The 17,430-nt window shown below is 34.1% G+C and overlaps 1 protein-coding gene across 1 annotated transcript; it reads left to right on the top strand.

Moving 5' to 3' along the window:
* The first annotated feature begins 1,818 nt into the window (after positions 1 to 1,818).
* Positions 1,819 to 4,509, top strand: LOC145042229 (transcription factor bHLH144-like). The gene is made up of 4 exons (XM_078990625.1): positions 1,819 to 1,959; positions 2,440 to 2,584; positions 2,937 to 3,119; positions 3,382 to 4,509. The coding sequence occupies exon 4, from the start codon at positions 3,657 to 3,659 to the stop codon at positions 4,332 to 4,334; it is 678 nt and encodes a 225-aa protein (XP_078846751.1). The 5' UTR covers positions 1,819 to 1,959; positions 2,440 to 2,584; positions 2,937 to 3,119; positions 3,382 to 3,656; the 3' UTR covers positions 4,335 to 4,509.
* The last annotated feature ends 12,921 nt before the right edge of the window (positions 4,510 to 17,430 follow it).

Genomic DNA, 17,430 nt, shown 5'->3' with positions numbered 1-17,430 from the left:
AGACAACAAGTATAATCTAACATGCACATATAAATCTTCCTCGGGCTTGCCCCAATATCAGACCCTAGTCCGGAACATACTACCATATAAACATACTTCGGGCTTACCCTGGCATCAGACCTTGGTCCGGAACCTATCGTACCGACACATGCAAGAATCACAAATACCTCTAGCATACTAACATTCCCCGGGCCCTTCCTGACATCGGATCGTGATTCGGAACATATAACATACAGTGCCTAGGGCTAACCCTTGGGTCTTCCTACTATACACAAACATAAATGAGTCGACATTATGGCCTTAGACCCATGCACACAGTGAGGAGACTCACCTTGCACTGCTGAAGTCCTACTGATGCTTCTATGGCTACTAACTGACAATTCCTCAATCTGCTGAATTCGGGGTGTTACACACAATTTAATAGGTGCTTAAGATTTTGTGCAACACAGAAGATCTTGAGTTAATCGAAGATCTTGAAATTAGTACAAAAAAGTAAACCATTGTTTTTTTTATTTCAAGATAAAAATCTTCAAAACCTAAGACCTATGTTTGTAAAGTAGGACAAATAATAGTATTAATTTCATAAATATGTAGAAAATATTAAAAAGAACAATAAGACGTTCAAACAGGTCAAGATATTATAAAGTATCCCAAGAGAAATATTATATGCCATAGATGTAATCAGATGTAAATATGCTTAACAAATCGTGTAAAAGTAATGCAAATTGAGAAAAATCAGTGTAAACATAAAATTTAAGAACAAAAACATAAGAATATACGAGGAAAACCCTTAATCCTTTAGGATCTTTGGCATAAATCCTTGGGAGTTGACTAATGTCATTCAGCCTTTAGAACTTTTATTAGAAATAAGCAAAAGCATTACAAGTACAAGCTGATCGTGAGTAGTATGATTGAGAGGTAATGAGGGTGCCCAAGTGTATCTGTGCTATCCATAGTGAATGTGTGTCGAATAATATGAGCTCCTATATCTATACATTTGATATCTAACTAACTCTCCTAAAAATCCATCATCTTCCCTTATTCTCGCTTGATCAGTTTTTTCGAGAAGACTCAACGTCTATTCCGAAGTATACAAGTGTCAAATTCCAAAACACACCTTTTAGTCTGAAATGTACAAGTGTCAAATTCCGAAGACCAATGCTGTATTACAGAATTGGTGGTCATTTTCCAAATAAAAAAAGATAATTATTATTATTAAAACACTCATTTATACTGATTACTTTATTCGATTTCCCTTCAACCGATCAAATACATTTTTAAACAAACAATGACATCTTACATTTGTATTTACAACAATACTTTATATTTCATGAATTCATATTTCAAACTATTAAACAATTTTGATATACATTAACAACCATGTTTTGAACAATTCAACAAGCTACAAACATTACATATTCTATTTATACAACAAACCACAATTACAGAAAACACAATTATTATTTAAATAAATAAACAATCATTTAACCCATGCACAAACATATAAAAAGAGTTTACCAAGGCATAGTAGCAGTGTCGTGTCATGGTATGCAAAAAAAAGACTGATACTAGTCCAGTACATGCTTACAAAACAAAACCATATCCCAAGAGATTACTCCACAGGATTTGCATTTTGTCAAACCCTTTGTGGGTCCCCCACGCATGCTCTTAATATCCCAATCCAACGGCGACTTTCACCCACCGCAATACGCGTAAAGCTTTTCTCCCACCTCCAAATTCAATCCAACGGCTCACATTCATCCTTCCTTCACACTCTCCAACAAACCCCCAAAAAAAACTACCACAAAATCAAAGCACACCCACTCTAGATCCCTCTATTATCTCTCTCTTTTTTTTTCCATTTCTCTATACACCTGCATAAGAAATCAAATATCTTTCGAGCTTCTTTTTGTTAACAAAGCTTCGATCGTTTTTGATTTTGTGCCAATTTTGATATCGGTATGTAACTATGTACTGATTTGTTAGCTCGAGTTCTGTGGTGTTATTTGGATTTCGTGTGAAACAGTTATGGTTTATGGATCTCGCTTGTTATCGAATTGTATTTTTCCTTGAGTTTGTTTGTTGCTATGAAGATCTGTACATATAATTTGAATTTGAATACATTATATAATATACGTCAGAAGCTTTTTGTTCGTTTCTCCGTTATCCGCTAAATCTACACGCTTTATTCGTCAGATCTGTTGTAAATTTGCTTGAAATCAGTGTGTATTCGTGAACTCATCTTTGTTAGATCATTTTTTCTGTTCGGAATCATCAATAAAAGTTAACTGATCCGATTGAGTTGTTCTGTATCTTTTTCTAATAGTCGGTGTTTTTTCTTTCTTCTTGTTGATCGAATTCGGTGGTTGTAAATCGGAATAATGTGCTCTTATTCTCATAATTGAAACTAACATCGAGTTTTTGGTTATGGCGTTTCAGATTTAGGCGTGGGGGATTATCATATGATTTGATTATAAAGTAGAAAAACAAGATGCCTTGGACGGCTTTGGGTGTTAATTACTTCGGAAAGTGTTTGCCATTGGTGGTGTTCTTTCGTGTTATCCTGTAAACTCAGATTTCTTAGGTATGCTTCTTTGTTATATAACTCATAATCACAATGCAACTACATTTCTTTACCTATAATATCAACTTATTACACTTATGTACAGATTATAGTAATATGTAACAAGTTCTAAGGTCGAAAATTAGCAATGCAGTTTCATTTATCTGTCTATTATGTAGCATTTACTTTCATTTCTTGTTAGCTCATTGTATTTTGATTAATCAACCCAGTTATAGCAGTGAAAATTGCTACTATGTTAGTATAGGTAAAGGAATGAAAGCAATCATTATGCATAAAAAATAAGTACACTGTTTGTATTGGTTAAAAAGGTAAAATATCTTGTTTCTAATTACAGATTTTTTTTTTGATGCAGGGTATAAACTTTTTGGTTTTTTCGTAGTGTGATCAATTTTTTATTTGTTATTAAATACTGGGTGGAGGTCTGAGAATGTTCATTGGTGTTGCACAAAAGAGAATTCGAGTTTTAAAGGAATTTGGTAAGATTAAAATGAGTGTTGGGGTCATTGCTTACTACAATTTGATGCAAGTTTGTCAGGTAAGTATTTATTTTTATTTTTATTTTTATTATTTGGTATGTATATTTATATTCAAGGCAACTTATTTCCATTTATTTGTCTATTATAAATTTAACTCAACTTACTTTCATTTTCTTCATTTCATCTTTTTTCTTTAGTGAAAGTAAATTGTTGTAATAAACAAATCAATTGAAAGTATGTTGCTATTTTTTATTTCTATGAGGTAATGTTTATATATAGACAGGTGTCATTTTCTCATTGGTTGTTTTTACTTTATTACAGGCTGAATACTTTCGTCAGTTGCTTAAGCCCATTACGTAGTCTGTTACCCTTAAAGCTTACGGGATATAGACAGGTGTCACCTTCTCATTGGTTGTTTTTTAATTAGAAGACAGTGAACAAGATTTGTCTCTTGGCTACTAGTAAACTAAATTTCGTTTATAAATATTCACGAAAAATGGAAATAACTTAAATAGCATCATTTGCTCTTTCCACTTTGCTTTTAAAATTCTTTTCTTAAATTTAAAAAAAAAAACCCGAAAAAAAAAATAGTAAAAATGCAAAGCGACCAACACCACTTGCACCCTTTTCCCAATCCTCCTCCATTCACATCATTCTTTGGTCAAAACCTTGACTTTGGTCAAACCGTTGACTTTGGTCAAAATGTTGACTTTCAACCCTCGAAAATCTGCCCGAGAAATTTCATTATCTTTGACCGGACCGATAACCGTAGTCAGATAATGTACCACCCGTCGGTTCCCGTTCCCGCCCCGGGTTATATCCATGTAACACGAAATGACGAAAATACCCCTAGAGAAGTTGAATCCATTATGAAAGAAGATTCAGCGGATATTGATATATTAATGAGTTTTGAAGATGAAGAAGACGAAGGGGAAGAAGGGTATGAAGAGGAGGAAGAAGTTAGCACTGCCCGAACGCATGGAAATGACGAAATTGACACTGCGGATTCTTGCTCTTCGAGGCTGCCCGGAAAGGGCTCGGGCAGGGGCAGTGGCAGTGGCAGCGGGCTTGGTTTATCGATGGCTTCGTGTAAATCGAGTGGTGTTAGCGACAGAAAGCGTCGCGAAATGAAGAAGATGGTGGATTCATTGAGAGGTATTGTGCCGAATAGTAAAAGAATGAGTACCGTTGATGTGCTTGATGAGGCTGTCAAGTACTTAAAGACGCTTAAAGTTGAATTGCAGAATGTAAGCGTCGCGAATATGAAAAGTTGAAGCGGATTAAGGCGTTGCAAATAAGTTGAAGAATTGAAGGTTGTTGAAGTGTCGGGAATAAGTCGGATGTTTTGGGTATGTATTTTGTTGAATGGTACTTTTACTTGGTTTCTTTTTTGGTGAAAGTGGGCATGAATTGTTTATGTTGTTGCTTATAAATGGTTGTTTGGGTTAATTTCTTTGTATTTTGTTTTGAGGTTTGATGTGCACAATGGTTAATCAACACTAATGGTTTATAATGACGGATTTTGGTTAGGTGTGAGTATTCATGAACACTACAATCATAAAATAAAAGCTTAAGTTATCATTTGGCATTGGAATTTGAGGTTAGGGATGATATATGTTGAGAGAGAGAGATAGAGATATGATGTATGTTGTCCCTACTTTGAGAACAAGATAAGGAGAGAAGTAGGATATTTGAGAGAGAGGGAGAGAGAGGATCAAATTAAATAAAAAAACATAAAGAATACATAATGAGAGCATTTTTAGTCTTTTCATTTGACTAAAACTATAAGCAAAATTGCTCAAAAAGACGATCAACCTAAAATTTTTTAAGTAAGATTAGCAAAATTGAAATTATACATAGAATCGTTTTTGGATTTACAAAATCGTGATCGTAAAATCAAAGAACTACTGAGCGTGCTAGTTTTAGTTAGTTTTCATTTGGATATCTAGAAAATAATGTCAAAAATTAAAGAATCTTTCTTGTTAATTATCCAACATCACACATTGATTTTTTTAATAATTATTAGACTATTTTCTTCATGTTATTTCTGTCTTAAATCGGTCTAAAACGGCTTGACAATCATGTTTTAAAATGAAAAATAAATAAAATGAAAAATAAATAAATAATTAAAATGACGAGTATATTTATTTATTTACAAATCACGAAATTATATTCCATATCTTTTTCAAGAGTTCAACTACACTAATAGTTACTTTCCGTTTGTTGTTTTCTTCTAAAGTTTTAGAACAATGCTCATTTTAATCTGAGTAAAACGAGAATGAAAGCTGGCTAAAAAAAACCAATCTAGGTAGACTCGAAACGCTTACAACTTTATAATTTCATAATTTGATTTTACGATTCTACATAAAAATGAGTTTGCTAAGATTGTAATTGAAATACAAATGTAGGATCGTAGAATCGTACAATTCTACAATCAAAATCCCATATTTAATAACCTTGATTTAATGGATTGAACATTGTCCCTAAAAATATACAAACCACAAGAACTTTTTTTTTTTGTCTATATATTATTATTGAATGGTTTATAAACTTTTATTTTATTTTATTTTATTATTATTATTTTTTTTCGAATTGGAACAGGTATATGAGTTATGCTCAACTTTAAAAGCAAGTTTAATTACTGTTATCTTTCTCGATTAGCAAAAGTTGGCTAAGCACAGCATAATTGTAGACACTACAAGGTTCTCATTGTTACTTTGTTTTTGGCTAATATAACTTTTTCTAGAATAAAGTAAATATTTTGAGATTTTTTTAAATGATTTCAAGAATTTGATTTGTATTAACAAATTGTTTTCTTATATGTTCTTCTATTTTTTAATATCAGGAATCTTTTACATACAAATGTAAATTTGAACTCTTTAATTATTTCAAGAATTCGATTTGTATCAAGATCGTGAGCATTACTTATCTTTGCACTTATTATGTAAAATGACATTTTTAATCTTTATACTTCCTAAATTGTGAGTTTTACTTTCTGAATTTAACTTTATAAAATATCATTTTCTCTCTTTAACTTAATTCTTTTTTAAGTTTCTCATTATTTTTATATACGTTCCTATGTATAAATCGGGTTACATATAATATGTTTTTATTTATTTTAACTCCTGTTCATTAACTTTTAAAAAATCTAATTACTTATAATTATATATGTTTCTAAAAAACACAAGTATTAAAATGAAATTGTATATCTTCAACTCTGGCGTATTTGATACCAGGGGTACATCAGATTAAATACATGTACAGAGAAGTACAACTAAAGTGGAGATATAAACTCCTACATATCTACTATGACTATTCGGCTAAAAGACCAAATCAAAAAACAATGTACACGTGTTATTTTAATACGTGTTATTTTAATGCTATTACCCCCCAGCAAGCTCAAGAGCGGGAAGAACTTGAAGCTTGGAACGAAGAAATGAAACAAGATCCTTGCCCAAGGGTTTGGTGAAGATATCTGCCAAATGATCAACAGAGGACACATGGCAGATGTTTAGCTCACTAGCCTCTACTTGTTCTCGAATAAAAGATGTTTAGCTCACTAGCCTCTACTTGTTCTCGAATAAAATGAAAATCTAAAGCAATGTGCTTTGATCTAGTACTGATAACAGGATTCTTGGACATAAAGATGGCTCCTACATTATCACAAAGTAACAGTGGTGGAGTGTGAATTGGAGCTTGAAGATCAATAATCAACTGTTTTAGCCACATGAGTTCAGTAGTGGTATAGGCCAGAGATCGTTACTTAGCTTCTGTACTTGATCTTGCAAAAACTTTTTGTTTTCTAGAAGTCCAGCTAATGAGGTTTGAACCATGGAAAATAGCAAAACTATATTGTGATCGACTATCATCAGTGTCGGAAATCCACCCAGAATCAGAAAAGGCATGTAATCCTTTGGCTTTAGTAGGTGTGAAGTGTAAACAATGAGTAATCGTTCCCTTAAGATATCTAAGAATACGTTTTATAGCTTGCCAATGTTGATTTGTTGGTGAATGCATAAACTGACACACATGATTGACTGAGTAGGCAATGTCAAGTCTAGTGATTGTTGCATACTGAAGTGACCCCACTACTTACCTGTATAGCTTTGGATCACAAAACGGATCACCGACCTTTTGTAGTTGATTGTACGGATTAGCAGGTGTAGACATAGGTGATGCTAATGACATATTACTCCTGTTGAGAATATTTGCGACATATGCTTGTTGTGACAAGGTTAGTCTATACTTAGTCCTGTTAATTTGTAACCCAAGAAAAAATGCAGGTCTCCAAGATCCTTGAGTGAGAATATCTTATTCAATTCATCAATAAAGACTTGAAGTTAAAGATTATTAGTACATGTGATAATTAAATCATCCACATAGACTAAAACATAAATTGTAACAGTAGGAGTAATATGAACAAATAGTGAGGTGTCAGCTTGACAAGTGTGAAAACCATGTGACACTAGATAATTTTTGAGCTTTGTAAACTAAGCTCTTGGTGCCTGTTTAAGTCCATAAAGAGATTTATTCAACCGACATACATGATGAGGGTAATTTCGATCTTCAAAGCCCCTCGGTTGTTTCATATACACCATTTCTGATAAATCGCCATTAAGAAAGGCGTTATTGATATCCAGTTGTCGAATGTACCAACCTTGAGATAGAGCAATCGAAAGCACCATTCTAATTGTTGTCGGTTTAATAACCGGACTGAACGTATCAAAATAGTCCACGCCTTCTTCTTGACTAAAACCTTGAGCAACTAGTCGCGTTTTCTATCTGTCAATTGTACCATCCGATCGTTTCTTGACCCTGTATATCCACTTAGAACCAACAACATTGACATTAGTAGGACAAGTAACAAGTGACCAGGTGTTATTTTTCATGAGAGCCTCATATTCTGCTCGCATCACATCTTGCCAACATTTGTGCTTAATTGCTTGAGAAAAAAAGTGAGGTTCAATGGTAGGGCTATGAGAAAGATCGACATTGAATAACTTGGGTTTGAGAGAGTTTGTGTGTGCATGGGTAACCATCGAGTGTTGACTGTTTTTAGCTAGTCGAAAAATGGATGTAGTTGAAGAAGGTTGGGAGGTATTAGAGGAAGAGATGTGTGGGGATAACGGAGGGACAGGAGACGAAGGTTTTGTAGAAGGAAAGACTGATGGTCTAGATGGAGTAATAGGTGGACCAGGGGTGATAGCTGGGCCTGATGGGCTGGTTGGATGAATGAAAGAAGTTGAGTTTGGTGGATTAGGAATTTGGGTTGGATTATCAATGACAATCGTAGGTGAAGGATCAGGAGATGTGGATGTGTTGGGATGATTACTTGATTGTTGATGTTTGTTTAAATGTTGATAAGGAAAGAAATCCTCATTAAATATGACATGACGTGAAATATATATACGAGAGGTGTGTGGATGAAGGCATATATAACCTTTATGAGAGGCGTTATAGCCAAGAAAAATACAAGGTTTGGAGCGAAAGTCAATTTTATGAGGATTATATGGTATCAAATATGGATGACAGAGACAACCAAAGGTTTTTAAAAAATCATAATCGGGTGTCTTGTGATATAAAGTTGATGTGGTGGCTCATAAGCGAGACTAGGAGTGATGGTTCTGTTATGTAGATAGGTAGCAGTTTTAAAAGCATGCTCCCAAAAAATTTGAGGAAGTGAGGATTGAGCTAGAAGGGTGAGACCTTTCTCAACAATGACTTGATTTTGATTTTCGACAGCTCCATTTTGTTCTTGAGTATGAGGACACGAGAGACGATGTAAAATACCATGCTGATGAAGAAACTTAGAAACATTTCGATATTCTTGATGGGTCTTATACAAACAATCCTATGTGTGCATGCAACCCTAGTATTGGATCTATGTTTTCACTATTAGTTATACAACTTTATGAACACAAAAAGAAACCTGGCATGCTACTATAATTTTCGAAATTCATATATAAAGCTAGAATACATACCTTTTGTTGTTATATAGCAATAACAACTAGTTCCTTGAATTTCCTTAGCTCTTGAAAGCAAGTACCACAAGTGTAGTACCTCTAATGGAGTCACAAACACCATATGCAACTTGGATGAAGAGGAGAAGAAAAAGAGGCACCAAAAACGGCTGGAAACCCTAATGGAAGTGTTTTTCACGTTTTTGGGGCTTAAGGGTCCCTTTTATACATGTAGGCTATTAGGGTTTACAACTAGGAAACCCTAATCTGACTGCTTAGGCCCTAAGCAGCCCTTGGACTCCTTAAACATATCCCTTGGACGATTTCTAATGGGCTTCCCATAGAATTCGTTCAGCTTATATATTATTAGGTGATCCATAGCCCAATTATAATTATCTTATAATTACAACTTCAGTCCCCTAAGTTTAATTAATCTCTTTTAACCACAAAATTAATTCTTAATTAATTCTTGACCAATATTAATTAAACAATATGATTTCTCCTTTAATATATTATTCTCATAATATATTAATAAATCATATTTAAACCTTTCTCTCCTTAAATCATCCTACATATTGCTATGGTGAACGCAACCCAAAAGGACCATGCTCATAATCGGGTCAAGTACATACCAAAACAGTTATGGACTTAGACACTAATCCAACAGTCTCCCACTTGGATAAGTCTAATAACTATTTTCCGTATGACTTCAGAACCTGATCAGCAATCGTAGCTTTCAAAAGCCGTTGTCAACTCTGATCTTATCAGATAGCGTGTCCTCTAGATAAGGGATTATATATTCCTCCATTCTCAAGATATCGTATAGACAAAAGACATGAATTTCAATCATTCTCTCTATACTGTTTCCCGACTTCCGATTCATGACGACTGATAACAGACTACAATTGAACACATCAACTTAGTCCCGGCTTGGCCAAGCGCTTAAGTGTCATCACTAAATCATCGAGAGGCCCACATATATCGCTTTTATCCCACTTTGGGTAAAAGGAATGGATAAACTTCGACTCAAATGCTCGCTTGCATTTACTGATCGAATCACACACAACAATAAGTTTTATAACACCAAGTTACTGGTGCGTTTACTTATTATCAATGTGTAACTGACCAACAAATAACAACTCACACATCTCGGTTTCAAGAATATACAATATTATCGTCTCACTAATCACTCGTGATAAAACCGTGAAGTGATCCAAGTGAGCGTGGGTTTAATCCAATACTTTAATCTTATCAAAGCACTAATGAACTCTGCAGCAAACTTGTGCCATGTCTAAACACTTCAGACAATCTACAGACAGATTCATGACAGTCTTTATTCATACCTACTCCCAACGTATGACCAACTGTGGATGTTTGAATAACCTAGTTATTCTGGAAGTCAAAACATGCAAATTGAAACATAACAACAATACTTAATCCTATATGGCCCCAAACTTGTGAGAGTAAATAAAACCCTTCTATTTATCCACCATATTGATTACTCATTATTTATCATTTAATGTTTCGGATAATCAACTCATTGCTTGAATTACAACAACAATTGTCCCATGCTCTAAGAATGCACACCGTGTTTCCTATGGTCCATGCTTTGTGAAATAGATCAATTGAACACATTTCCAATCATTCTCATTTCACAACTCCAAATCCATTTTCATAAGTGTAAGAATATCAAATTCTCGCTACTTATAGAATATGCTATATCTTAACACTTTATGCAACGATCCCTTCATAATGTCACTGCACTATTGCCAATGATATTACAAAGTCTTCTATCGGAGATTGTTACAAGACAATTCCTTAGATATGATGTCTCTCACTCAAAGTACATTCCTTTGAACATCCTTTTGCATAAAAGTTTCTAATCTAGACAAAGATTTTCAATATTTACTTCCTAATATGAACACGCTTCCATATTTTCCTCATGACAACCCATTCTTAATAGAATCTTTTCTATTTGTAATGATGTCGATATGGTCCATCCAATATGGAAACATTTCCATATTTTCCAATACTATACTTCCAACTACTCACAAGCGACCAATTCTCGTCGAACTTTGGATTGTCCTTTGATAGTTGTTTAATTATTTTAGTCAAAACCAATTCTAGTCCCTTTTTCCCTCTAAATGCGCTAGACATTTGGAAAATTTTAGAATGGTAAAATACTATAGCATTTGCAATCGATCCTATACCCAAAGCGTATGGGACACGATGCATAATGTCTTACATAAAGATATGATACTTTACCAATCTTTTGCCATAATATTTTATGTGTCATGTTCTCATAATTCGAACTATGAAGAGGGATGCCGTAATCATAATCGTTTTAAGAACACACAATGTATCCTTTGACTGAAAATATTAAAATTTCTTAATCTAAGCTTTAGATTTTGAAACGGAGTATAATATTCTCTCCCTTAATTATAGCAAAACAACTTTTCAACCCATGCAACTTTGCAAATTGAATCTTTGTTTTTCTATAATTAATATTGCTAACTTGCAATACTTTCCATAATAATCATACAATCATAACTTTTATGCTCCCACTATCATGATGATTACTATAAAACATAACACTTATGCTCCCACTAGCTTCGACATGTATTCATAAACATCTTAACTTTCAGAAAGACAATAACTATTGAATTTCTTAAGTCCATGTTTCTAATACTTAGTGCTTTGATAATCTTTTATCAAGGCTTCTTGAACTTATACACCTTTGCCTTAGATAGTTCATATGTGTGTCTTAACAATTAAGACTAATTGCCAAACCTCACAATTCAAATTATGGAAAGGGATACCGTAACCATGATCGAATTCGAGAATGCAATTTTACAATCACTATCTTCTTAAAATCTTTCTCAGTGAAAGCATTTCCTCACAATCATTTTCATGAAGGAGGAAATCTTATGACACTTAAATTTAAATGGTGTATTTTTTCCTATCCATGTGAATTTGTTAAAACCAAAGTTTATGACAAATGCAAACTCATATGGATTGACCTTCTTAATCTTGATTTCTTGCCTTATGGTAGCACAGCTGCCCACCACGTCATCCAAGTAGTTAAGCAGCTCACCCTTTCTTATCAATGTACATTCATTGATCAAGGTCCTTGCTTTTTATGCATTCAAATGAGAATTCATAGAACTCACATGCATAATTAACTCGATTGGATTGGCACAGAATCAAAATAATGTCAACACGATAGGTTGTAAACCTCAACTCGTGCGCTAGTGATGATCGATAAGGTTTATTTGATTTGTTCTTGAAACTTTTTCAAAACATTAAAAACTCCCACTGACCTCTTGACATATATGATTCTCTTTGTCAAGAAACATTTCTTGACAATCAAATATTCAAGAGTCAGTGCAGTTATTATCAAGACAAGAACACTTCACAAGTTGGTCCTAGTTGGTCTTTGTCTTATCCAAGACATCACAACTTACTAATCTCAAATGTACAAGAATGAGAAAACTTTTCCAAGTTCCATATTTGATGAGTGTTATAAACCTACTTAAAACTTTTCACTCAATGTCACAATCTTGACTTTAAGACTTGATATTGGAGCGAAGTATGATTGACTTCTTGATTTAACCATTTCTACAATACTTGATTCCTCTTCTTAGACATGCAATTGCACTAAGACTCACTTAGAGGATCTATTGAGACATGGTTCTTAATCTTTAAGACTTATCATAAAACACAATAAAAGGTACTCTCCCTTCTTTCTAGAAGAGAGAAACTTTTATCTTTCTGCCTACTTGATTCTTCTTTATTCGTTCTACTATTCATTGAAACTCTTTCAATCAATCTCAGAATTACACTTAATCTTATAAGTATAATCACATTTACTAAACTTTAGTAAATCATGACGAATATCTTTGTCACTCTTGTGGTGGACTTGATCAGCGCACAACCTAGTGTACTTGATCTCCTAGTCCTTCAACTGACACTTTGCCAAAGAATTAGTCTAAGTTTCCCAAATGTGAAAGTTTTCCATTCATCATACAATACACATTGCATGATTCCAAGTTTCTGTCCAATTGAAACTTTGGCGATGAGAAAGTCTCCCTATTTGGTACACTTTTGACATTTCCATAATTAAGAATCAAATCCATTTTGCTAATAATAGAAGTACATGAACATCAATTTTTCATATATTTCATTGTAAGGATAAATAAATAAGACAAAATCAAAATTTATTTTATTGCGGAAAAAACTTGTCCTTACAATGCAATTCAACTGAAAAACTATGTTAACAATCTATTCTAACTCCAAGTTGTAGCTCAAGAATCCATTCTTCAAGTAATGCGATCGAAATCCATTTCTTCATGATCAGATTCAGCTCACTTCTTTTCTCAAGCTTCCTTTCTTTTCTTCGATCCTACAAAACATCAAAATGTAATCTTATCACATCATGTATTAAGAATCTAGAATAGGAACTTAAAAGAGTTAGTTAATGGATTTTACCTGAAGCAGAGCCATACGTCTTGACTCTCCCATCTCTTAGATCTCTCAGGTAATTAGGGCAGCTTCGTCTCCAATGCCCCTTCTCTTGGCAATAAAAGCAAATAGACTCCTTTGGCACAACACATCGAACAATCACAGACTTAGTTCTTTCTGGACTTCCAATGTTGCCAGTGTCCATTGAAGTTTGGGAGTTTGATTCACTAGACAAATTTGCTTGACCAGCACGCCAAATCATTGCTGATTCAGCAGCTATAAGCAAATAGGTGAGATCAATTAGGGTCACGTCGTGGTCCATCATATAGTACTCTTTAACGAACTCACTATATGATTCAGGAAGTGACTGAAGAACCCAGTCAACAGCCAACTCACTTGAAATCTCGACACCCAACATGTTTAACCTATCAATGTATGACTTCATCTCTAAGACGTGCACACACACAGGTTTCCCATCTTCGTGTTTACTTGCCAAAAGGGCTTGAGTGAGCTTGAACTTTTCAAGCCTTTGAACTTGTGGGTCAGGGAGAATAATTGGAGGAGGTGGAGGAAGTGAAGCATGACTCTCATTTCCTTGATCGTATCTCGGAACGTCATCTTCATTTGGAAAGCTTGTTCCAAAGGATTTGGGAAGACCATTGTAAGATTCAGACATCTACAAAACGGGAGAAAATTCAAGTTAAGTTGATTAGAATTCTTGATGCAACACCCAAAGGAAACATCAAGCTAGGATCCAACACAATACTCTACAACCTAGAAGAGGGATGCCGTAATCTAGTTGCAGAATATTTGAAGGTAGGTAAATGACGATTTACCAATTTCCACCATGAAAAACGAAAAAGAAGTTTAAGTTTTAAATGAATTGAAACTCCTAGATCTTTTGAGACTCATTGAACTCTTCAATGGCATGTTTAATCTCGATTATGCCCTACTATTCGTGACTGGGATGCCGAGGATCACAAACAAGGTGTAAATAACCATACGAATCACGTGGTGCACCCAATGCTACTATCACCTAATCAATGTGCCGGTTAGCCACACACGCTCCATTGATCTATGATAAGCATCGAGCCACCCTTTGCCACCAATGTCATCCCCAAATTAGTGTTCCGGTTAACCACACACGCTCCACTAACGTTTGACAAGGGTACGAAGTGTAATTCCATGGGTTAGCATACAATTTCACATTTTGCCTAAAGTAACTATGATTTGGGAATTTGAAAAAGCATTTAGTTACTTTGTACTTCATTATACTTATAATGGAAGGTTTCTGTCCTATCCTACCCGTTCGGCTAACGACCCTCCACTAGTCAAGAGTGCGGTGGGTAAGAGTGGATACCCATTCAATCGCCATTTTATAGGCAATTTCCTTAAACACCCCTTATAGACTAGCTTCGTGAATGAGGCCTACTAACGGTAAGACTGAATTTTTAGTTATACATATATAATATTAAGCTTTTAATGTTATATATAGTATAAGGGTGTATTTTACACTTTTAAAATACTAGGTGGTTTAAATTATACTTTTAATTAACCAAAATCATTATGGATTTATTAAATCTCTTTTAATTATACACTTAATTAATTTAATAAAACCATAAGGGTTTAATTTGAACTTTTCAAAATCAGGGTTTTGGATTTTAGACTTTCAAAATTAACTTTTAATCAACAATTTAAATTCCAAAACTTGAGGGCAAGTTTTGAAACTCTTCAAAACAATTAGGTTTTAATCTCACTTAAAATTTTCGAATTTAAGACATTTAAATTAAAATTTTAAATATTAAAACTCTTGATTTAATAATTACCATAAATTAAACAATTAATTTAAATTATTAAATCACAAGGGATTATCTAGATCATGAGGATAATTACCAATTATACATCTAAGATATCCTAATCCCTTGAATCCCTCTCTAAATCTTGAAAATAAGGGATGGGATAATTCAAGATCTTTAATTACCATATTTAACAATTAAAAGATAATTACAAGATATGGGATTATCCAAATCCCTAAAATTTAGGATCTAACCTTGGGGAAGGAGGTAATTTCGAAATCCAAGGGTTGGATAACCCTAGATTTCAAAATCTTGGAGGCTAAGGAAAGGATTTGGGAAACCCTAGCAAAAATCGCCATCAAGGGTTTTGCAACCCTAATTGCGAAAATTACCTAGCCTTTAGGGTTTATTAGCCATAAACCCTAATATGTTAAGTTCACAAATTTGAATAAAAGCTAATTGAAAACAAAAACCAATGGCTCTGATACCACTGATGGGTCTTATACAAACAATCCTATGTGTGCATGCAACCCTAGTATTGGATCTATGTTTTCACTATTAGTTATACAACTTTATGAACACAAAAAGAAACCTGGCATGCTACTATAATTTTCGAAATTCATATATAAATCTAGAATACATACCTTTTGTTGTTATATAGCAATAACAACTAGTTCCTTGAATTTCCTTAGCTCTTGAAAGCAAGTACCACAAGTGTAGTACCTCTAATGGAGTCACAAACACCATATGCAACTTGGATGAAGAGGAGAAGAAAAAGAGGCACCAAAAACGGCTGGAAACCCTAATGGAAGTGTTTTTCACGTTTTTGGGGCTTAAGGGTCCCTTTTATACATGTAGGCTATTAGGGTTTACAACTAGGAAACCCTAATCTGACTGCTTAGGCCCTAAGCAGCCCATGGACTCCTTAAACATATCCCTTGGACGATTTCTAATGGGCTTCCCATAGAATTCGTTCAGCCTATATATTATTAGGTGATCCATAGCCCAATTATAATTATCTTATAATTACAACTTCAGTCCCCTAAGTTTAATTAATCTCTTTTAACCACAAAATTAATTCTTGACCAATATTAATTAAACAATATGATTTCTCCTTTAATATATTATTCTCATAATATATTAATAAATCATATTTAAACCTTTCTCTCCTTAAATCATCCTACATATTGCTATGGTGAAGGCAACCCAAAAGGACCATGCTCATAATCGGGTCAAGTACATACCAAAACAGTTATGGACTTAGACACTAATCCAACAATTCTCTCTCCCCCCCCCCCCCAAGTCAGTCTGTAAACTTTTGATATCACATTGAAATTGGGTTTTTATCATTGTTCGAAATTGTAAGAAAGTTTCAAAAACTTGAGATTTTTGTAATAAGAAATAAACCCACACAAATTTAGTGTAATCATCAATAAATAAGACAAAATAGCGACTCCCATTAAGAGAAAAAATGGGGGAAGGTCCCCAAACATCAGAATAAACTATTTCAAACGGTTTTGAGGATGTTACATGAGAACTAGGGAGATGAAGTCTATGACTTTTTCCTAGTTGACACGACTCACAAACAGTAGGTAATTTATTTGTAGACACGGGAAGATTGAATGTAGAAACTAAACATCGAAGAAGCGGTTCATGTGGATGTGCAAGTCGCTTGTGCCATCCATGAAGTGAGGTGCGACTACCAGTAAAAGCTTTGTGAGTATGAGAGAGAGGTAGTCGATAAAGGCCTTCATGTTTATCCCCTTGAAGGATTGTTTGCCCTTGAAATGTCTTAACAGAACATGATTTAGGCCAAAATTCCATGTAAACATCATTATCTTCTGTCAATTTAGAAACACTAAGAATATTTTTAGTAAGGTTAGGAACAATTAACACATTTGGCAATTTGAGATGAGAGATAGAAGATGATCCAACATGAGAAATAGACAAGTGATTACCATTTCCTACTTGAAGCTTTTCATCCCTTATGTATGAATCAGCTATGTTGAGCTTTGTAATATCGGGAGAAACATGATCAGTAGCACCGATATCAAAATACCAAGCTGGATCAATAGATGATAGGCTGTTCTGATGGGCTAAAAGAGCTTGGCGCTGGTTTTCTTTAGGATTGGGCCTGTTAGATGGAAAATCTG

Source organism: Lactuca saligna, chromosome 1 (assembly GCF_052625555.1).
Source record: "Lactuca saligna cultivar CGN05327 chromosome 1, ASM5262555v1, whole genome shotgun sequence".
Lineage (NCBI taxonomy): Eukaryota > Viridiplantae > Streptophyta > Magnoliopsida > Asterales > Asteraceae > Lactuca > Lactuca saligna.
Note: the sequence above shows the minus strand (reverse complement) of the source record. Positions and strands in the feature narration are given on the sequence as shown.

What these genes read in the sequence shown, in the direction of transcription:
- LOC145042229 (XM_078990625.1), top strand. Translation starts at nt 3,657, where the DNA reads ATGCAAAGCGACCAACACCACTTGCACCCTTTTCCCAATCCTCCTCCA.